At 41.7% G+C, this 24,380-nt stretch overlaps 1 protein-coding gene across 2 annotated transcripts in view; it reads right to left on the reverse strand.

Moving 5' to 3' along the window:
* polr2b (RNA polymerase II subunit B) overlaps positions 1-24,380 on the reverse strand; it is a 53,276-nt gene that overhangs the window by 2,219 nt on the left and 26,677 nt on the right. For both annotated transcript variants that reach the window (XM_069925871.1, XM_069925872.1), the window contains exons 15-24: positions 24,048-24,246; positions 21,552-21,720; positions 18,604-18,700; positions 18,409-18,503; positions 16,926-17,176; positions 13,884-13,973; positions 11,987-12,094; positions 11,797-11,910; positions 9,857-10,017; positions 9,444-9,639 (exon numbers count right to left, since the gene is read on the reverse strand). In XM_069925871.1, coding sequence (XP_069781972.1) covers positions 9,444-9,639; positions 9,857-10,017; positions 11,797-11,910; positions 11,987-12,094; positions 13,884-13,973; positions 16,926-17,176; positions 18,409-18,503; positions 18,604-18,700; positions 21,552-21,720; positions 24,048-24,246 — 1,480 coding nt within the window. The remainder of the gene's footprint in view (positions 1-9,443; positions 9,640-9,856; positions 10,018-11,796; positions 11,911-11,986; positions 12,095-13,883; positions 13,974-16,925; positions 17,177-18,408; positions 18,504-18,603; positions 18,701-21,551; positions 21,721-24,047; positions 24,247-24,380) is intronic.

A 24,380-nucleotide genomic window follows, 5' to 3' on the forward strand; every position in this document is an offset into this window, starting at 1 on the left:
GCAGTGGGCAAGTATACTGCCCTCAAAAATCTACTCCTGGGGAAGTTTGGCCTCACTCCCCAGCAGCGTGCTTCCAGGCTTTTACACCTGGATGGGTTGGGGGAAATTGCAGCCCCTCAGCCCTCATGGACGAAATGCTGGCCCCGGTGGCGGATCGTGATATCCACTAGATATTCCTTGAACAGATAACAAAAGATATCCGACTCCATCTATCTCAAGAGGACTTTTCCGACCACCACAAGGCTGCAGCCCAGGCAAACACCATCTGGCATGCAAAACAGGAGAACGAGGCAGCCCTCAGTCAAGTCTCCAAGATGGGGCCCCGCCATCCGCAGGCTACCCTCAAGCACAAGCTGGAGGAAACCCAGTCAACATGGTGCTATTATCACCAGCGCTGGGGTGTGAAAGCCCACAAGTGCCGTCAGCCCTGCGACTTTCAGGGAAACGGCCAGGCCAACTGCTGTTGATGCCTGCCAAGGTTGGCCACGTGAAAAGCCTCCTTTACATCACTGACAAGTCCAAGGGCCGCTGGTTCCTGGTGGACACGGGCTGAGCTGAGTGCCCTACTCCCCTACAGCACTGTAAACTCTAACCCAGACACCCCCCCCCCCGGACCAACCCTGCGGGCTGCCAATAGTTCCGCAATCAAGACCTATGGCACCCATAAGGCAGATAAAGATCAGGAATGAAAAGTTCACTTGGAGGTTCGTCCTGGCCTCGGTGGGCACCACACTTTTAGGGGCTGACTTCCTAAGGGCACACGATCTGCTGGTGGACATGAGGGGCAGGAGGCTGCTCAACGCCCGCACCTTTCGCTTGGTGCGCCTGGGCACGGTGGACGACAAGACCCAAAATCACCCCGGTAGCCACCGCCACAGATGAATTTGCCGAGATCCTCAGTGAATTCCCTGCCATCCTGGAGCCATGCGTCAACGTCGCCTCCCCCCACCATGGAGTTTTCCATCACATCTCCACAAACGGCTGCACTCCAGCGCTAGACGGCTGCCACCGGAGAAGCTAAAGAGGCAAAGGAGGAATTCTCCAGGCTCCAGGAGTTGGGCATAGTTCGGCGGTTGGACAGCACTTGGGCAACGCCATTGCACATGGTCCCAAAGTCATTAGGGGGTTGGAGGCCCTGCGGAGACTACAGACGGCTAAATGACACCAAAACTCCAGACAGGTACCCAGTCCCTCCATATCAAGACTTCGCAGCCAACCTCCGCGGCATGCGATTCTTTTCAAAAGTTGATCTGGTGCGCAGATATGTAATGGAGGATTCAAACCATGTTTTCTGCTCCTGCAAGGCTGAGAATCAGTAACCTGCTCGAGACTCAGCGGACACGAGCTAAATTCCACCATGGGGCCCAGATATGCAGTTATCTGACAAAAAGACAGCTGGTACCAAGAATGTTTAATCTTCCTGCTCGTTAGCTGGTTGCTGTTTGAGATTGATGGGATTTGGTTGGTCGCAGATTGTCAAGCGAGACCTCGCAGCTAAGTAGATCATTGTATTAGAAGTGATAAGCTAGATGTCTTTGCTAAATAAATCATTGTATTCAAAGTGATAAGCTAGAAAGTTGTGGTATTTGATAGAAGCCTAGGATGCTCGGTTATTTTTTTGTGCTGGGAATAGGTGCTTGGGTAAGCAGTTTTTGGGTAATATAAGCCATGGTCCCGCTGCTGAAGTTTCAGACTCCCTGAGGGGAGGCAACAGATCTCAGCAAGAAGAACAACATCTAGAGTCCAACCAACGTCCCAGTCGGGGGAGGTGGAGAAGCTGCTACCGGGACCCCGACAACCTACTACAAGTGTGCGGTCGTTGCCTCGCTTCGGCAGTTGGGACCAGTCCAGGCGTTGATAAGTATAATTGGGAAGGGCTTGCATATTGTAGTTTGAAATCAGCGTAAGATTTTGTAATAAAGAATTGTATAAACTGAAGTGCTCTCGGCGTGTGTGTCTGTTTTCTTTCGGTAGCTCAAACACTGTGACCAATCTAAAACGAAGAAAGTGAGAGGTACAAGTTTACCCAGGACAATTGGCACAGTCGGCAGGATTGGTCTCGAGATGTTTCGCCAAAAGAAAGAGGTGAGTCCCGAGCAGTTCTTGATTCCGGGATGGACCTCCAAAGATGATGGGTTTGGCATGTTAGCCAATACCCTGTCTTTGTTGGGACCACCCATTAGTTGGGATGAGAAGTTAGATCCATCAAGTGCATCTCTGGGAGAGTGGGTTGCCACTCATTCGAGAAAGTAAATTTCCTGTTAAAAAGGAGATGCCCAGTACAAGAGAGAGCAGCTTGAGGAGGAGCTAGAAGCTCTGCGACAATGCTGTTCCATGATGAGTGAGATTGTTTGCACCAGTCAGGACCGAGCCAAAGAATGGGAGGATAAGCATGTCCAAACGATCTGCCGTAATATTAAACTCAGGCAGCAGCTCTGTGCAGATAAGGAAAAGCAAGGGGTAAAACCCGATCCACATCATATTCATGCCATGATAAGGAATGGCGACGATCCTGATGTAATTGATGATTGAGACGGGAATATCTGGAATGATGACCATGGTAATAATGCAGATACCCCTCGGCATGTGCCTGACGTAATGTACTCCCCTCTCCACCCGCTGTTCACGCCCGCCCCATAAGGCAGTGGACTTTCCAAACAAACGAAGACGGAAGGGGGGGAATGATGTAAATGAAGAGATTGAAGGGATAGATGATGTCCCGGCCTCCCAAGCGGACTCAGGGGAAGGTACCTGAACCCCTGCTTATTCTCAATGGCCCCTCCCCTTCTATGGGATGGCCTCGGCCTCCTCCCGACCAAAGTGGGAACAGGGGTCGGGAGCGGTCAACGATACGTGATTTCGCTATAAAAGAGCTGGCTGCCATTGGAGATCGATTTAGGCAAAAGTCGGGAGAAACTCTGGTGGCCTGGCTCCTGCGTGTTTGGGAACAAGGAGGGGGTAATGCATATTTAACCTCTGAGGAATTGTTGGGATTAGGAACATTGACTACTGATATCCAGGTCACTGCTGAGCTACATGGTAGAAGGAGAGGGGTGGATTACTTACTTGCCACTCTAGGAGCTGCCCTGCTACGAGTATACCCGTCACCAGTAGATTGGGATTTACATTTGCAGATCAATTGGGGCACCCCAGAGGAGGGTATAGCAGTAATTCGTCAACAGGCCTTGGCCTCTGTATTGTATGCAGGGCGTTTGAGGCTATGGGTACCTGGGGGGGGGGGAAGCCTTGACGAAGAGATATTCACGACTGGAATGCATACCCAATTGGTTCGTTCTGCCCAACCCACTGTACAAGGACTGGTTCTGTCTGTAGCTAATCCGCTGATTGGGCACGCCTTATCTGGGTTTCGAGAATTAGTGTTGGGAGGTAAAATCCACTCACATACAACCCAGGTTAAATCAGACAAGCAGGATGAAGAGAGAGGGGCTGCTGCTAATAACGGACCGACAAGAAGGGACCTTTTTCTAACCTTGTTAAAGTTAGGCATAGTTAAAGGTGATATTGATGGGAAACTTACCGCGGTCCTTTATAAGAGGAAGGCAAGAGAAGCTGGCTCGCTAGGAGCAGCAGTGGGAGCAGAAGGCACAGCTGGGCCAGGAGGACCCAGCTGCTGAGTCCTCCTGACCCAGCTGTGTCTTCTACTCCCATTGCTGCTCCTAGCGAGCCAGCTTCTCTTGCTCCAGTTACCCGTGATGATATACAATTGGTTAAAAAGGCTCTTATGGATAATACTAACGTGGTCCTGGAAGCCCCTGAACCCTACTAAGGCATGAGGGTGTGGGCAGAGTACCCATTTCTACTCCACTGAGATACGGCGGATACACAGGGACCCACGGCCCTACATACTGTTAACAATCCATTGGGATGGGGGTAATCACCGCCAATATTTGGCCTTGGTCGATACCGGTGCAGAGCACTCAGTCATTCCTGGTAACCCCGACCTCTGGACTGGACCAACATTTCGAATAGAGGGGATGGGAGGAGCAATCACCCTGGCGAAGGAAATAAAAGTCTGCGTCACGGTGGGTGATGGCCCTTCCCCTATATGGTTACATGCCCTGGTGGCTGCCACTGACAAGTGTATCCTGGGTATCAATATGTTGGCCGGTACGGCCCTTAATACTAGCCAAGGGGGATTTGCATTTGGAATTTGGACTATTACAAAAAGTCTAGTGGTGGGTCGGGCTAAGTGGGATCCTGTGATTGTGCCTCCTCCCACCCCCCCCCCCCCCCCCCCGAAACCAGTATGCATTCCACATTATCTTCTCTCTGGAGGGCAGGAAGAGATTACTGCCACCATCAATGCTTTGCAAGAAGATGGGGTAGTGAGACCCGCAATGTCACCCTTATTGAAAACATTGCTACTGGGAACTCAGAAACATGGTATGCTGTCATTGATCTCGCGAACACCTTCTTCAGTATTCTGATAGCTGAGGTCTCACAGGATCAGTTCCCCTTTATCTGGAAGGGGCGCCAGTATACCTTCACCTGCTTCCCTCAGGGCTATGTACACTCTCCCACTATTTGCCACAGCCAAATTCCCAGTATCGCTTTCTCTCTCGATTCACCATTATATTGATGATGTGATGATCCAAGGGGCTACGAAAGAGATGGTACAGGAAGGTATGGAGAGTGTCCAAGATACCCTGATGCAAAGAGGGTGGGCCATTAACCCCGCCAAAGTGCAGGGCCCGTCCCAGACGGTTATTTTCCTTGGCTGGAGAACAGGTGGTTCCCGATAAAGTTCGCAATAAGATCGCAGTCTTGGCCACTCCTACTAGCAAAAAAGAGACCCAGCATTTCCTAGGGTTATTGGGATACTGGCGACTCCATATTCCTCACTTGGCATTCCTTTTACGTCCTCTATACAAGATTACCCGAAAGAAAGCAGACTTTTTATGGGGTAATGATCAGAAAAGGGCATTCCAGTCCGCCAAGCAGGCTATCCTTCAGGCCCTGTCCATTGCTCATTGCTCCCCGCATCCCAGATACCCCCTACGAACTACAGATCTCCGTTACTGATGATGTGGCCTCCTGGAGCCTCTGGTAAAAACAAGAGGGCCGCCGAGTCCCGCTGGGATTCTGGTCACGAACCATGCCCGAGGCTGCCACTCGTTATTCTGCTTTTGAGCAACAGTTACTGGCCTGTTACTGGGCCCGGCTGGAGACGGAAAGAATGACAAGCGATGCAGATGTCCAGTTGCGACCTGCACTTCCAATAATGAACTGGGACCTGGCTAATGACGCTAATCTAAAGATTGGGCGGGCTCAGCAGTCTTCTATTGTTAAATGGAAGTGGTATATTCAGAGTCGTGCAACCAGAGGGCCTGAAGGAGTGGGCCGCATACATGAACAAGTGGCTGATCTTCCGTCTCGTCATGAGGACATTGAACCCACCTTGCCCCCTCCCTTACCCCCTTCACCAGTTCAGTGGGGTAAACCATATGATTCGCTCACTCCAGCAGAAGTGGAAGGCGGTGGCTTACCATCCCAGGTCAGGAACTCACTTATTGGAGGAGGGGGATGGTGGCTCCAGCCAGTATGCTGAGTTGAAGGCGGTCACTTTACCACTAGATCCCCATGATCACCCTCTTCGCCTGTTTACTGATTCCTGGGCTGAGGCTAATGGACTTGTGGTATGGATGCCTGATTGGCAAAAGAACAACTGGCTAATATATGGCCGCTCAGTATGGAGCAAACTGTTGTAGCAGCTGTTGTGGGATGCTTCCCACCATCGTGAGATCACGTTGATGCCCATACAAATGTGACGACTAACATGGCACAACATAATGCAGTAGCAGATCAGCTTGCCTCTATCAGCCGCGCCGATACCATTCCCTGGCCCGATAGGCACATGAACAGAGTGGCCATTTGGGGGAGAAGGAATCAGCTATGTGGGCCCGTACACATGCCTTACCCGTCCATCAGGATGATGTCCGCATGGTCGTGCGTACCTGCCCAACATGCCAGCTTGTGAAGTCCCACACTGTTCCTCTTGGTCTGCATGGCTGAATAAGATGGGGAGCTCACTCGGCTGTGGTCTGGCAAAATGATGACATAGGCCCCATGCCGGACTGTATGGGTAAACGTTACGTCCTAGTAATGGTTGACACCTTTTCGGGCCTGGTTTTTGCTTTTCCCACCAAGACGGCTGACCAAGCTAGCACTATCCAAGGACTAAACCATTTAATTTCTCGTTATGATGTACCAGAGGAGATTCAGTCTGATAATGGCTCGCACTTCTCCGGGAAGGCAATCTGTGATTGGACAACTGACAACAGTATCTTATGGGTCCACCATTTTCCTTATTACTCACAGGCTGCCGGGTTAGTTGAACGAATGAACAGCTTACTGAAGGAACAAATTTGTTTATTACCACTGGGGACCCTGAAGGGGTGGAGCCATGTGCTGCAGCAGACAGTCAACAATTTGAATCATCGCCCAAGCATGGGTAGCTATTGAGGGACAGGATGATTTAATTTGTTTAAATACTGAACGCTTACGGCATTATGAGTGACATATGTCAGACTTCTTTGTTCCAGGTCCTTCGTTTTGCGCTCCTACTGATCTGGCTTAACAGCTGCTTTGGTGCCAGCAATTGGATTTGTAATATCGAGGACGTTCCGAGGGAGTTGGCCCTGCGGAGACTACAGACGGCTAAATGACGCCACAACTCCAGACAGGTACCCAGTCTCTCATATCAAGACTTGGCAGCCAACCTCCGTGGCATGCGATTCTTTTCAAAAGTTGATCTGGTGCGTAGATATCACCAGATCCCGGTCCACCCCGATGACATTGGAAAGACCACCATTATCACCCCTTTCGGCTTGTTCGAATTTTTCCGGATGCCGTTCAGGTTGAAAAACATGGCCCAGATGTTCCAGCGCCTCATGGACGCAGTGGGTAGGGATTTGGACTTTGTCTTTATCTACCTAGATGACAACCTGGTAGCCAGCCGCAGCCAAGAAGAGCACAAGGCCCATCTATGTTCCCTGTTCGCCTGGCTGGCAGAATTCAGCCTCATGGTCAACAAGGCCAAATGCCAGTTTGGGAAAAAGATATTGCAGTTCCTGGAGCACACCATCTCAGCATCTGGGGCAGCTCCGGCACCAGAGAAAGTGGCAGTTGTCCAGTGTTTTTCCCAAACCCTCCTTCCTAAAGGGCCTGCAGGAATTTGTGGGAATGGTTAAATTTTTACCATAGATTCATCCCCAAAGCCACCTGCATCTTGCGCGCTGATCGCGACGAAAGACCCTGGCCTGGTCGGAGGAGGCAGACGAGGCCTTCGCTGCAATGAAACAGGCCTTCGGAGAGGCAACTTTGTTGGTGCACCCGTGCCCGGAAGCACACACTGCTTTGACGTTTCCGCCACGGTGGACGGGCAGTGGCACCTGCTGTCCTTTTTCAGTAAGCAGTTGCGGCCGCCGGAGCTTAAATACAGTGCATGCGACTGGGAGCTCCTGGCACTGTACCTGGCCATCCGCCACTTCTGATATTTATTGGAGGGCAGAACTTTCACTGTTTTTACCCATCACAAGCCCCTCACCCAAGCACTGGCTATGGCCGAGGACCCTTGGTCAGCCAGGCAACAGCCCCACCTGTCTAAAGTTTCCAACAGATATCCGGCACAGGGCGGGCAAGGACAATGTGGTCGCAGATGCACTCTCCCGCCCGGCCATCAGCATGCTAGCTCCCGGCCTCAACTACGCACAACTAGCGCAGGCCCAGCAGCACAATGCCGAAACTTAAGCTCTCCGGACCGCCATCTCAGGACTCCAGCTAGAGGATATCCAGCTTCCTGACTCCACCCAGCCACTGCTCTGCAACACCTCTGAGCCCAGTAGTCCCACAGGAGTGGAGGGCAAGGGTTGTCAGCTCTATCCATGATCTCGCCCACCCTTCAATAAAAACTACTGCGCGTATGGTGGCGCAGCGATTTGTCTGGCATGGCCTCAAGGAGGTGGCAGCGCTAACCCACAACTGTATCAGGTGCCAGACGTCTAAAGTCCACAAGCATACGCAGACCCCTGTTCAACATTTCGACTCGGCAACGCGGAGGTTCCAGCATATCCACGTGGATGTCGTGGGCCCCTTGCCGATGTCCAGGGAGTCGGGGTACTTGTTTACCATAATGGACAGAGCAACCAGGTGGCCGAAAACCATCCCAGTCCGTGAGGCGTCAGTAGAGACCCGTGCTAGAGCCCTGGTCAACCAGTAGATCGCTAGTTTCGGCATGCCGGTACACATCACGAGCGACAGGTGCCCAATTTACATCCGCACTATGGTCACAGCTGGCAAGGCTTTTAGGGGTAACACTGCACCACACCATGGCCTACCACCCACAGTCTAACGGGTTGGTAGAGAGGTTCCACCGACACCTAAAGTCCACTGTGATGGCAAGACTTTCCAGCCCTGACTGGGTGGACAAGTTGCCCTGGGTTCTCTTTGGGATTAGGACAGCGCCCAAAGAGGACCTGCAAGCCTCGTCAGCAGAAATGGTTTACGGCACACCGCTCTCCCTGCCAGGTGAATTCTTCGGCACAGAGGCTGAGACGACGCACAACGAAGGTGAGCGGCTCACAGACCTCCATAAACGACTGGCCAACCTAACCCTGCCACCCCCATCGACCGAATGATCTGGATGTGGCGCAATTTGTGTTCGTCCGGGGAGGACCACAAAGGGCCCTGCTGCAGCGCCCATACGAAGGGCTGTACAAGGATCTCCAGCAGTCGGATGGGACTTTTACTTTAAATGTGGTGAGCAGGGAAGAACTGTTTACTGCAGACCACTTAAAAGTTGCTCATTTAGACTTATCACAGCCGGTGCTGACAGCTGCGCCCAAGCGTGGGGCCGGCCGCCAAAGCGACAGGACCCATAGCTGGTTCGGGGGGGGGGGGGTTTGTGTGGAGGTTGAGATCACAAAGGTGAAAAGTGCTGAACAGTGCAACAAACTATAACGTGAAAAGGGGCCCAATCATTCACCTGGTTTTGCTAAGAGGAAATTTAGGCTGTGAGTGGTCTGAGAACAAGGACCACCAAAAGATGCCTTAAATCAGATAGAAAAACATCTCAGAATGAATGTTCCTCCATCAACCTTGCTCACAAATTGTTGACCATTTAAAAGAGAAGTCAATGAAGTACACGTTAATTACAGCTATATTTAGGAAATGGTTTTCATGACACAGATTCTCACAAAATATAACAGAAATGCATGAATCTATCTTTTAAAAAAGGATAATGCTTTGACCAGGATGGCACTTCAGCGATATATATTGCAGGTTTCATATTTCCAAATAGCATACTCATACTCAGGAAGATATCTCACATCACGTCAAAGCAACTACTACAACTTAGAAATTGGTTAAATTGGAAAACTATTAACTATTCTTCAGAAAACTACTACTAAGAGTTTGACACCTACCTGAGTTTTGTTACGGCAGCCTCTGCATTCATAAGTATGTGTTCTGGTATTGGCAATTGCCATGAGTCCACATAAATTGCATACATGCACCTGATATGGATCAGAAACTTCAAATAGCCTCTCTCTCAAAAACTGGGCTGCACCATGAGCAATCTGACAATCTCGTTCCATCTCTCCAAAACGTAGACCACCATCACTAAGAAGAAAAATCAAATCACAAAGTCAAAGCTTGATAAAAAGTTTAATTTGAAGCTAAATGCCATTTTAAAAGTGATGCCATTTTGAAAGTTTTGCCACCAGTTATGCTTGAGTTTATAAATAGTAGGTGGCCCATGTGGCAATACACTGGAAAAATTGCTCATAATATTGCTATAATTCAAAAAACAAGAGAAACACATTAAATTTCAGCTCACCGAGATCTACCCTCCATAGGTTGTCTATTAAGGATCTGAACAGGCCCTCGTGCACGGGAATGAATTTTGTCATCTACCATATGTTTCAGACGCTGGTAGTATGTGGGACCAATAAAGATCTGTGATGTGAGTTTACGCCCTGTGAATCCATTGTATAGAACCTAAAATTAGAGCAAACATATGTGCAATTATTGTATGCTGACTAAAACGTGGTACCATCAAAAAGCTTATGAAAAATCTTTCTATATAAAAATCAGTTAATTTATGGGAATCATGGATTAAAATATTGATGCATACACTGAATGTTGCATTCTCACAGCAAGTCTTTTTTTTTTAAAAAACAGTGTCATAGCTAAACATAACCACTAATGAAAAACTCCAAAAGTTCAACATCATTTTTAAATGTTAATTCAGGTTTTCTCTCCACATATGCAACAGTACTTTTGCTTTTTATTTCATATTTCACGCACATGTACTATTTTGCATTTGGATATTCCTGAATCCCTGGATAATTTTCTTGCTTGGATTAATTTCCTTGACTACCAGAAATTAAGCATTGAAAAGGGCCATCTGGTTGTGTATTCATACCAAAACTAATTACACATTTGGAATAATTACTGAAAGATTCTACAACAGCCCCAAAATTTAGGATATTCCAGTCTTTAAACAAAAACATTGCAAATTACTGAAATAGCTGAAAAGAATGTCAAAAATCATATTCTTCTTGGTGTGCCTAATACTGATTTATGTTAATAACAGTTGGAAAATTGATATCAGCTGTATATCAATGAACAATGAGACAAACTAGAACAAGGTTCCCAATTTTTTGAACCACCAGTACATCTCTAATCTCTCCAAATAAAAGTTATCTAATTATAATCTGCATTTTTATATTTGAAACATCTAATCCTAAATCAACCTCATCAATTTATAACAAATGTCAGACACTAATCTCAGCATTACCTGATAATTTCCAAAGTATAATCATTGTTATCTGATTAGTTATCACCATTTACTAATTAATGGCATAATTGCATATTTAAAAGCAAGATCTCAACCATTCCTTTAATATCCAGGGCAAGGATATCCATGTTATTTACAAATAAGAACTGACTATTGAAGTTCGGAATTCAATCTAAATAGAACCCACTGTTCAGTCTGAGAAGCCAAATAAGTGGATTAGAAACTGAAGACACACAAGTGTTTTCAGAAGCACAATGTGAAACAAAAGATGCTGGAAAAACTTCGTGGATCAAGCAGCATCACTGAAAGAATTGTCGATGTTTTGGGCAAGAACAATTCATCAGGACGAAATATACTTGTTAAAATGCTCTTCGATGAAAATTTATCAGGATATCAGTTTCATTTCTCTGCCATACAAATTCAAAAGGTGATTCTACAGGATGTCTAGAGCATCAAGTTACAGAACATAAAAGCTTAATTTGTGGCTGATTGGACTGACTTAACTTAAAAGAAGACCCATAAAAAAAACCTCAGATTTGTGAGAAGGTGCAAAAGCTATACACATGGCCTTCCGTGCTGTGAATTTAAAAAAAAATTTCAACTTATTACTTTTTTTTACTGCACTGCAATGATTCAAAATAGTTTCATTCCAATTTTAACTTCCGTAAAACTCATCAAGAAAACTTCTTGAACTGTCAACAATGTAGAAAATGAAAGAAGAAAATGCTGATTAAGATGATTCCAAGTTATTCCCTTCAAATAAAAACAGCTAGTTTCCTAGAGACATATTTGTTCATTGCATGTTAGGATTTTTAAAACAGTTCTTGGAAGTTGAAAGGAAGTAAATACATCTCATAATATCCAGACTGTATGAACAGAGGCATCTTTGACACCGTTTAGCTCCTATTTAAAAAAGTGTCAGGCTGTACAAATTCTTTTTTATGTAGTTTTTTTTCCCCACACAAAGGAAAGATTACCTCATTTCCTCGGAGATGGTACCCATAGTCTGATAACAGGTTAGAAATCTTCTGTACATTAACTGCGTCATTGAAAGGTGTTGCGTCACCAATTTCACCTTTATTTGCTGATACCTGAGAGCAACACAAATGGATTAGTGACAAACATTTTTTAATTAAAATTTTAATTTTTGATAGATGTTAAACATACCTTCCCTTGCAGACACTCAATCAAGTGACCAATTGTCATTCGAGACGGAATGGCATGTGGATTGATTATTATATCTGGAGTGATACCTTCGCATGTGAATGGCATGTCCTACGACGCAAAAATAATCAAAGTTATAACAAGTTATAGATGGGGAGGAAGGGTTCAGAGCAATGTTGGTCAATACCTAGTATCAAATGGTGTACTTATGTAAAGCCTTTACCACAGTAGAACCATGCAAGATGTGTCACAGGAGTGATACCAAAGAAAATTTAATGAAAAAAGGAAACATTAAAACAAAACCTATTTTGCAAGCAAGGCTAAACAATCTTACACAAAGAGTCAGATGGAAAATTCCACATTTTATGGACTTGACAAATGAAGGCACGCACAATAGTGAAGCAATCATATCAAGTGATCAAAAGGTCAGAATTGGAAGTGCAAAGGTAACTCGGAGTGATATAGGGCTGGAAGAAATGACTACGTGCTGCTGAAGACTGGACTGAATTGTTGAAAAGAGTGAGAATTATAACAAAGCTCTGCTTGACAAGGGAACAATTTGATCAAGAATCATAAGATTGATACTTGAGTGGAACCTCATCTGAATTTTGGATGATTCCAAGCAGAGCAATGTAGTAGTTAAGACCAGAGTCAAAGTTACTGATAAGGGTTTTAGCAGATAAGCAAAGAAAAAAAACCAGGCAATTTTGGATTTGGAAATATGCTATCCATCCCAAAGTTCTGGTGGATCTATATTGACTCTGCAATTCTAATACCTTAAAATTTAAATTGTAACCTAGTTTCATTTCTTTTATGGATTTATCCCACATCAAATCTTCTCAAAACCCTGCAGTCCTACCCAAAACTTTAAATTTCTCTAACACAGAGTCTCTTTCACACAATAACCCCCAAATTACTCATCCCACTATTAATAGCTGTGTCCTCATCCCTAGATCTAGTTTGCAGGATTATAATCCCTGTAAGTGTCCATTTAGATCTCTCCTCAAACCAGGACTTCCCACCTCAGTACCTTGTTTATAAAGCAAATCATGATGCAGTTGGGGTATAATGTTAAAAAGCAGGAGGAAAATCCAAAAAATACAAATTCCATTCTAATTGTAATTGAACCAAACAATACATTAAGCTAGTTTGCCTTGTGATTACTACCCATTCTAGCTCCATAATCACACAAAGTTTTTGTTGTCTTCCCTTCCATCAGTCAGCCATGAGTGGTGGGATCTTAAAACTACACCCATTTCTTATGATATAAGCATAGTTTGTATCATCAGAAGGCCATTTCATTGTTCCCATGTCTCTGAAGATTACAGACATCTTCGAATGGTTGCTTTTTTTTGAAAATAAATTTATTAAAATTGATAAATCTACTGAAATTATATGAAAGTGTTAATAATTAACATATATCGAAATAAGAAAAATAAACCAAATAAAAACTAACTTTTGATGGTCAGAAACCCATTAAAGGTGCACTGTTGAGATTGTAGAATTGAGGCAGACACAAAGTACACAAGATACAAGTTCAGCAATTAACCGAATGAACAACAAAGCCACCATCTTCCAGGTTGCACAGTTCAACCATGGAAACACAAATAGAACAAGCTGATGAGCACACTGCAACCAGCAATCCGCACCATAACTATCCAAAATGTGACCAAAGTATAATTAAGCACATGAGCTATTGTATATTGTTACTTGCCAGTGGTCAGACGTAGATAATAATTTAAACATTTTATTAGTCGTAAACCACAGAAAATTTGACTAAATGGTTTCAGTATTTTCTACTTTTATTTTAACAATTCCTGGATCTCTGTTCAAATTCTTTTAGATTGATTGTCTATCCACCATTTCAATGTTCTGAATCCACAATCAATGAACATCTCACCTCTTGTCTATACTGGATACCACATGTACCCTTCTGGCCATGGCGACTGGCAAATTTATCACCAATTTGTGGAATTCGAACAGATCTCACCTGCACACAAAGAACATGTGAATTATGCATCTCTAATAAAATGAAAAGTGATACAATTGTCTTTTGATTTTATTTTCTGCTTGTCTCTTAATGGAGGGGTCACCATGGTGATAACAGCACAAATTATATTAATAGTTTACAAATAAAAATTGCAGTGCTGATCCAATTTAAATTTTGTGAATTTTTTTGAGAACACAAATATTTTTCTCCTTAATTTTTCAAGCACTTTGTATATCTTATAGAATAATTGAACTTAAATTTGGATGAGAATGATGTTTTTGGGATGGTGAAAATATCCATCCTATTTGAACCACATCAGCTAACACACAAGATTCTCCAACAATGCCTTCAGATGTGAAACTCCTGGATTTTGAATCATCAACAAAAAGGTAGCACTAAATGTCCAAGCCAGAATGGTGCATCACCTAGAGAATAAGGTGGTGTTGCAGTTCCCATAAACCTTACCGATACTGGTAAAGGCTGTCATAAAATTAGTTGATTTGCCAACAACTGGTTACTGCTATTGCAGTATGGGATTACATAATTAAAATTGTTGAAAAGGATGCTAGCTTGTTAATAGATCCTTTATTTTTCTTGAAGCTACTTTAATACACAAATCAATTTCATTTTCAATTCTTGCCCGACCTACTTTGGTAGCAAAGCATGTGACAATTCAGCTGGATAACTCCCAGGATATTAATGCTGGAGAGTTTAAAAAAGGTGACTAAAGTCCCTTTATTTGGATATAATCATTGCCTAGCAATTCCATGATCGAATGTTATTTGAAGCTTTATAATGCAAACCTAGATGGGGCATGAATATGAGGAATTACAAGAGGAGGTAACCCTACACAATCATCTGTGAATATGGCTACCTTTGACCTTTTGATTGATGCAATAATACTGATGAACCATCCGAAGACAAATGTGTCCCTGATATGGGGAACTGAAAGGACTCCTGCAACCATGGTCTGAGATGATACAACTGGTTCTTGAGAGCAGTGACTCTTCTCCTTTGACCAGGCTGTTGGAGAGTTCTCCATATCCAATCACCACTGATTTAAATAAAAACTAAAATGTTGAAAACACAACTGATATTTCACATCAAAGATTCATTAGATGTAGTCTTTGACCTGATATGTAAACCGTTTCTCTTTCCATGGATGCTGCTTGTGTTAGCAGTAGTGTTTTTATTTCAGATTTCTAGTTCTTGCAATTTATTGATTTTCATTCACCATTGACTTGAGTTTGATCAAGCCTCTAGGGTGACACTTTCACACACGATATCATATAACCATATAACCATTTACGGAGTGGAAACAGGCCACGTTGGCCTTTCGAGTCCGCACCGGTTAACTGATTTTGTGCGCCCTCTTCAGGCATTGGTCCCGGTAGATCTTCATTCAATAATGATGGACGAATTCAATGCAGATGGAATCAGTTTGGCGACAATTTGCCAAAATTCTCTGGACAGGTCCCAGTAGATTGGAAGATCCTATTCAAAAAAGGATGTAGGCAAAAGACAAGGAACTAAAGAGCAGTTAGATTAACATCTGTAGATGGGAAAATGCTTGAAACTATCATTAAAGAAGAAATAGTGAGGCACCTGGAGTGAAAAGGATCCATCAGGCAGACGCAGGATGGATTCAGGAAAGGCAGGATCTGTTAGACAAATTTTCTGGAGTTCTTTGAGGATATAATGAGCGCAACAGATAGAGGATTGGGAAACATTTTCCTCTTTTAAATTCTGTTTCTAACCATGATTGGTCAAAAACTGTTATGAGCTCATTGGACTTGGCTAATGCAAACTGAGCAGATAACTAACTGTTCGACAGCACCACTTAAAGCAATGTCCATAATTTTGCTAGTTAGGAATAGACTAATGTGGTTAATTTTTTTTAAGCAGGTTGGATTCCTCTTGCTATCTGTAAATCATTTCCTCACAGAAAGCAGAAGAATCAACACTATTGGCAGGTGAAGGTGAACCCTATGGAAATAATTAGTCCATTTTTAAGCAGTGATCAGTACAAAACCTTTCTAATAATCTTTTTAGCATTGAAACTCAGAACAGCTTTGTCTTGAATAGTTACTGAAGTGTATGCGGATACCTTTCTGTGTGCATCAGAAACAAGGTACATTCTTGGTTAATTTTGTAAACTGTTGTGAAAGGATGAGGTCATTCTCTACTGTAATTTATGCTATGAAATATAAAATTAGGAAGAATCTTTTCAAAGGCAAGTTTCTGACAAAATCAAAACTTTGCCAAGATCTACAAATCTATGTAAAGATTCACATCTTCCTCTATGCAGGTTCCTGATTTCTATCTCACAAGGAACAATTTGTCAAATACACTCAAATTCAAAAATCCTGTTGGATAGTGCCTTCCAAAACTCAGCCTGTCTACAGAACTGTGGTAACAACTTGGGGATTATTAACTGGTTCTCTACTGTATTTAATCAAGATGAGAACATTCTTTAATTACATAAATTTTCACCAATGTAGGTTTGAACTAAGCTGTAACTTGTCAAAAATCGCTGGCAGTATTTTAAGATTTCTTCTGAAATTCTTTCAGATTATGCCTTTTCTTCGCTTTAGCCCATGTAATCAAACTTCTAGAGTGGGGTGTGGCCTTTAATGTGACAATCAAGTACACTGCTACCAAATTAGTTACGTTGACACTTTTTGGTGGACGTTTTGCAAGCTTTGGAAGTTGAACAAAATATTTCTTGAATTGTGTTTTTTCACTGTCCTCACATAGGTTTGAAAAGCCTCTTCAATTAAGGCAAAGGAATAAGTACTTGCTAAATTTGAGCCTTGGATACAACAATGGCAAATAAACACATTGAAGAAAAATAGACTTAGACATGCAAATTCAGACTTAGAGATTGAGAGAACACTGTGCTACACCTAATCCACACCACAGAACATTTTAATAAGTATTTTAAGACATTACCCTAATTTTGCAAAATTTGTATCCCTCTTGGTTTAACGTCACCATGACCTGGTCCACAATGCCAGTTTCACTGGTCCTCAGGAAGGTGCTGCAATCTCTCTTTGTGTACCGTCGGTTTGTGCTCTCAAGCTCATCTTCATTTTCAGGCAATGTTACAGTTTTGCCGATGATTACATCATCACCTGATACACGCACACCAGGTGCTATTAAACCATCTTCATCTAACTTTTCATAAATAGCATGTCTCATACCTAAAAGAATAAAGTTGAAGGATGCATTAAAACAAGAGAAATAATTAACAATGAATCTACTCAAGTTGAACTTGACATGTCAGGAATAGTTGCTTTTTAAAACAAAACATAACTGACCATCTTCTAAACATACTAATGGATACTGGTAACAAAAGTTTTGTTTATTCAGAAGTTCCATACAAGAACTTCTGAATGATGGAAGATGCTAGTTATCTTATTTGGGTCCCTAACTTCTAATTAAATGAGACAACCAATTTTTGAAAATTTATCCTTTGCCAAGATCTTCAAAAAACGGATGCAGAACAACTGAAAGTGTTCTAAAGTCTCAGTCATGGTTTTTGACTCCTTTAAAAATAAAAATAGCTCAAATAAATATTGCTTTCTTGTTATCTCCATAAAAATTAAAAAGCGTTGCAAAAAAAGTTGAAAATGTAAGGGTCCATCATTAGTTCTATCAGTAAAGAACAAGTTAAATTTATCAATTACAAATTGAAAAAAAATAACATATTTGACAGAAATTTTCCATTTGTTCAGTTATATTCCATACACCCTCAACAGATTTTCTACTCATCAGTTGACTGCTCGAACTGTAAGCACTTAGTCATTTACGAAAAGACAGACAAGACTGAAATGCAACATTCTTTTGTACATCAAGGTTCATAGATGCATTATGGGCTTCAGGATGATGGGTAATGAAAAAGATTGCACTCCAATTATGTGAATGCCTTAAAGCAATGTTTATCGATCTGTGGTCCATGGATCACTGCTAGTCTATGCGTTTATTATAGTTGGTCCATGACAAAGCAGTGGTGACCAATATATTGAAAAAACTAATATGTAAAACAAGGTTGTAAATATGATCACAAAGACATTCTCAAAAACAGTTGCAATCAGAACTAAATTAAAATGCTACCGATGGCCTGGGAAGGGGCTTGAGCTCACCAACACCTCTCCCTCATCTGGTGGTTTGTGGGCTTGTTATAGGTGGAAAGGAATTCTCAAGATGTAATGTGGATGACATAATTTGAGAATCAGTGCCTTAAAATAAAGAGATATGCAGGAAAATCAAAGTGCTACCCCAACATTAATCTTTATGATGAGAAAAGTCTTATGAAAAGCATCAATATCCTATTCGGATCATCAATTATTGTTAATCAATTCTGAAAGACAAATCCAAACATTAAAAATGTAAATAGGCAACAATCTCCAACTCAAATCAAATCTTTGCTCACCCTGACAAGTTTCCCGTGTGGGTCTCTCAAATACCTCCTCCTGATCAAAACCTTTTTTGGATTCTTGCTCTTTGTATGAACGGTAGAACACAGACCTAACAGACAAAATTTGCTTATTCGAGAAAGAAATACGTGAGGAAAATAAAAGCTTAATAGTTATTTTAACAACTGACATCTTAAACAAGTTAAACACACCTGAAATAGCCCCTGTCTACTGCAGACCGATTCATGATGACAGAATCTTCTTGGTTATAACCAGTATAGGAAGCAATTGCTACAATAGAATTTATTCCTAAAAGATACAAAACAATATGAACATTTGCTCAAAATACATTATAATCACTAGTTAACTTTCAAACATCAAGATAAATATCAAAGTTGGACCATACTCAGTGTTGTTGTTTGAACCAAGGGGTCAAGTGAAACAAAATAAAAAAAGGATTTATAATCTCAAACAGATTTAAAATCATATGTTGCCCAATAGTGATGAATAAAGTCACAATATTTATCTACTTACCATCCGCCATGAAAGAATGAATATCAAAGTACTTTCAAATATCTCATATTTCCATAACTTCTTGGTGGCATTCAACTAAGTTATCATGTTTAACATAATATAGGAATCAAGCTTTAATAGAAAGATGGCATCTACAGTGATGCCATGCTCTTGTAACATTTTTTTTTATATAATTTTTTTTATTTTTCACACCATAAATCACATTAGCCATGATGTACACTATTTTTTTTTCACACATATACAGTGACTTTTTCTCCCCCCTCCCTTTCCTCCCAAACCACCCCCCCACCCCCCCCCTCATCCATTTTAGGTATACAATCTAGGTTGCATTAAGCCAGTCAGACAATGTTGTCATTCAACAAAATTACACCAGAAATTCTACTGAGTCCATTCTTTTCTTTCCTTCTCCTTCCATCAACTTAGGTAATGTTTGTCCCCGGTAGGTTTTCGCTATTGTATTTAATGTAAGGCTCCTATACTTGTTCGAATATTTCAATATTATTTCTTAACCAATATGTTATTTTTTCTAATGGAATACATTTATTCATTTAAATTTGGTAGTTTCTTCCTTTTAATTTGGTTATGTATTCCATTAATATTTAAAGACATATAGTTCAGCGTAGCCCTTTTATATTTTGTTTATCTTCTCTTTCCGTTTTTCCATCATTACCTTTCCTCCTTTTCCATTTCTGTTTTCTTATTTTCAACTCTTTATAAGACAACATTCCTACAACATCCAACATTTTCCTTATTCTCCTATTTCTATCTTATTTATCCCCAATCTCCCCTTCACCTCCTGAGTTGTCCTTTATCCCTTGTCGGACAACCACATCTCCCCTCTCCATTTGGATTTGCGAATCCACTCGCAAGCGTCAACTGATTTTGCAGTGACCGCTATTTCCCCCCACCCCGCCTCCCCCAGAAAAGATTTCACTTTTCATATGTCACAAAGGTCACTCTTTTAATTCCCTCCTTATTCTCTCTATTCCATTACCTTCCCTTATTAATTCTTGTCTATACTATCTATATTTTCCTCTAAGTACAGATACATTCATGTATGCTCATTGTCTCTATTCACTCTTATACCTCTTTACCCGCATACATATCAATCGTGATAATTTTTACTCTCATTACCCGTCTTCATCCCTCAGTCTATTTTTGTCTTTACCCACATACATATCAATCGTGATCATTTTAACTCTCATTACCCGTCTTCCTCCCTCAGTCTATTTTTGTAATTGTTCTGCAAATTTTCGTGCTTCTTCTGGATCCGAGAATAGTCTGTTTTGTTGTCCTGGAATAAATATTTTCAATACCGCTGGATGCTTTAGTATAAATTTATACCCTTTCTTCCATAAAATCGCCTTTGCTGTATTGAACTCTTTTCTCTTCTTTAGGAGTTCAAAACTTATATCTGGATAAATGAAGATTTTTTGCCCTTTATACTCCAGTGGTTTGTTGCCCTCTCTTACTTTTTCCATTGTCTTCTCCAGTACCTTTTCTCTTGTAGTATATCTTAGGAATTTTACTACAATAGATCTTGGTTTTTGTTGTGGTTGTGGTTTAGAGGCCAATACTCTATGTGCCCTTTCTATTTCCAATTCTTGCTGTAGTTCTGGACATCCTAGGGTCTTAGGGATCCACTCTTTATTAAACTCCCTCATATTCTTGCCTTCTTCATCTTCCTTAAGGCCCACTATCTTTATGTTATTTCTTCTGTTATGGTTTTCCATTGTATCTATTTTTTGAGCTAGTAGTTCTTGTGTCTCTTTAGTTTTTTTATTAGATTTCTCCAATTTCTTTTTTAAGTCTTCTACCTCCATTTCTGCTGCTACTGCCCGCTCTTCCATCTTGTCCATTTTTTTTCCCATTTCTGTTAAGGTCATCTCCATTTTATTTATTTTCTCTTCTGTGTTGTTTATTCTTTTTCTTAAATCCTTAAATTCCTGTGTTTGCCATTCTTTAAATGACTCCATGTATCCTTTAATAAGAGCAAGTATATCCTTTACCTTGCCTTTCTTTTCTTCTTCTATTTCACCATACTCTTCCTCTTCTTCTTCCTCTGGGTTGACCATCTGTTGTTTCTTTGTTGCCCTTTCCTCCTCTTCTTTCTTGTTTCTATTGTCTTCTGTGGTCTCTTCTTGCTGCAGGTGTTCTGCAGCTGTCGTTGCCGGCTGTGGAGATCGACTCCCCAGCTGGTCCCCCCTCCCGTCGGTGTGTTTTTTTTCATTCGCATCGCGCATGCGCGAAGTATCGCGCATGCGCGGTTGCGCACTTTTACTCGGCTCTGCGAGCCATTTTTGTAGTCCATTATTTACCGACCTGAGGGAGCGGGTTTCTCTCTCCGCAGCGGGCCTCTTCGGACAGGTAAGGCCTTCACCTTTTTCCTCCTTTGTCTTCTCTTCCTCTCTTCTTACCGTTGCTTTCGATTTTTCTTTTTTTGTCGCCATCTTCTTTCCACCTTTATACTCACTTTTCTGTAACTTTTATTTCTGTGCCTTTGTGTTTTCTCTTGTTTTTCCCGACTTTTCTGGAGAGGGCTGGAGTTCACCGTCCGGCCACTACTCCATCACGTGACTCCTCGCTCTTGTAACATTTAAGATTTTTTATTTAATTGGTTACTCACCAGCTGGCAGTTCTCTGAAGCGCAGATACTCCATAGAACGTGTTGTGACAAGAGGCTTTTGTGGGTAGTAGAGTACATGTGCCAAGGTGTCCATACGCACATGAAAGTTTGTAATATAAACTCCCATAGCTTGTTTACCCATAGCAGATTGATACGTATTTCTGGGAGACTAAAACAACAGAAGATTTATAAGAGACTTTCTCAAGTCCAACTTCATTCAAATAGTTTTTTTCAGTTGAAATTTCACAGAATATACATTTAAGCATTTTATGCAGCCTTATGAAAAAAATAATGAAAGTGGGACTGAAAGTCCATTCAAAGGCCCTTTATGATAAACATTGATGTATCTTTTTGTGCTTCCAAATCAGAGAAGGGTGAATTAGTTGAATTAGTGAGTCGGGAAGAAGGGACAGGAAGAATGCATAGTTGTCAACTGGATTGGTGGAAATAGAAGTGGTAAGTTACAGAGGAGGTGGTGGTGAAAGGAGTGGAAAGAAAGAGAAAAAAGAGGGTAGCAGATTTGAAAGAGAAGTGAACTCAGAATTGCACATATACATTTAAACATTTCAGTGCATAGTGCTCTGCAACTGCAAACAAAACTCTTCATTACACCATCTCAGTATGATTGAAAAGCAAAAGAATGAACTTTCAGTCTGAAAAATTATAACTGGTCAAAAAGATAGATATTTATTTATGGATCAGAAAGTAAAAGGTGATAGAGCACATAATCAGTCTTGAAATCCAAAGTCATTTATATAACTAGTGGGCAGCCTGAGAAATTGTGACATGTAGACTGCCTTTACAAGTAGCTCCAATATTTTCAGATCAAATGACCTGTTTAAAGAGGCAGAAAAAGTGACAACTTTTTTCCAGCAAATCGGGTCTTATACAATTCCATTGTTATATTTGAAAAGACATTACAATAGTGCCACCAAGTGGTCAAAGAGTGCAAATATGTAAAATGCACTTTGCAAGAACTACAACAAAATGAAATTTAATTTTGTAAGCGTGCATGGAAATACCAGTTAGGAATAATGGGATTTATACATAAAAGGGTTATTGTCACGACAATCTGGAGAGAGTGGAATGTCGTTGTTTATGACTCATCCAAAAAGGAACTGTAACAAAGTTGATTTGAGTTTTCCAAAGTTTATTAATCCTTATATGGGTCACTACATTAATTACAATTTTGTTATTTGACTAAATGATCCTTAAAATTATATTTAAGTTTTTGGTCTATTCCAAGGTTCTCCGAGAGAGAGAGAGAGAGAGAGAGAGAGAGAGAGAGAGAGAGAGAGAGATTTTAACCCTTACAGTTATTGTTAAAATGAAAAATCTCAAATCCAAAAGCTGACATTCCATTTTAATTAATTTTTTTAACCACTAAAGGTGATGTCCCCCGCAAATCCCCCCCCACCCCATGTTACAGGGGTTGTATTTCTAGAAAACGCAGCATCACAATTTCCCGTTACACAATGCTACACAGTCTGTGATGGATCAAGACACGAGTTGAAATAAAGTTGTGTTGATTTATTTATTTTTATTTCCACAAATTCTGAGAGATGCTATTTTATTCTGTATCTCAAATTTGTGATTTGGGAAATCATTAAGGATAAATTTCCATTACCTGAACAACTTTAATGCATCATGTACATACATGGAAAAAAAAGTGATAATAATGCCATGGAAAAGCATAACCTCATATATGGGAGGCAAGACAATATACCATCAAATAATATTTCTGTTATTACCTTCTACCATCATAAATGGCTGGGCCCTGGAATAGAGGATTAGGAGAACAGGTACATAGCTTCCTGAAAGTGGTAACTCAGGTAGACAGGGTGGTGAAGGTAGTGTTTGGCATGCTTGCTTTCAATGGGCAGGGTATTGAGCACAAAAATTGGGAACTCTGGACACAGGTGCACATCACCACACTTTCTGCAGTTCTGGTCACCAAGCTATAGGAAGGATATCAAAAAGTTAGAAGGAGGTCCAGAAAAGATTCTTGAGGATGTTACTAGGATAGACTGGGTCTTTATTCCCTCAAGTGTAGGAGGCTAAGGAATGACCTTATAGAGGTTTATAAAATCTGAGGGGCAAATGCTCACAGACAAATCAAGATCTAGAGGACTTAGGTTTAAAGTGAGAAAGGAGAGAGTCAAGAGGAACTTGAAGGGCAACTTTTTCATTCAAGAAGATAGTCTGTACCTGAAATACATTGCCACAGAAAGCTATGGAAGGCTCACAACATTTTTTGACTGATATATGGATAGAAAAGGTTTAGTATGATGTGGAAAAGCACAACCATGGAAGAAAATGAGACTTGCCCAGAATGCCATCTTGGCATGGATGAGTTTAGCTAAAGGGACTATTCCATAGTGTAACACATTATCCCAGAAATTCTTCTGGGTGAAAATCAATGCCTGGGATTTAAGTTATATTTTACCACAGCAGCCTATAAACTCACAAACTTGGACACATTTGGTTTTTACTCACCTGATTATGATCAGGGAATGGAATAATTGATGCACAAACACCAAGAATCATTGATGGATGAATCTCACAATGTGTGTAAGTTGAACAGTATGCAACACCTTTCTCCTGCAAGTCATCAGGAGTCATAGCAAGCATCACAGTCTCTTCTTCCAGCGTATCAATATACTCCACCACACCACTCGCCACAAGATCCTGCCAACTGGAGGGTGAAAATGAACTTGTTCAGCATATCCAACTAAGTATTGGGTGAGATACAAGTCAAATACTAATGCATATGGAACAAACTTTCTCTCGTTGAAAGCATATCATTTACATACATTTTTGTGACACAAT

Source organism: Narcine bancroftii, chromosome 3 (assembly GCF_036971445.1).
Source record: "Narcine bancroftii isolate sNarBan1 chromosome 3, sNarBan1.hap1, whole genome shotgun sequence".
Classification (NCBI taxonomy): Eukaryota; Metazoa; Chordata; class Chondrichthyes; order Torpediniformes; family Narcinidae; genus Narcine; species Narcine bancroftii.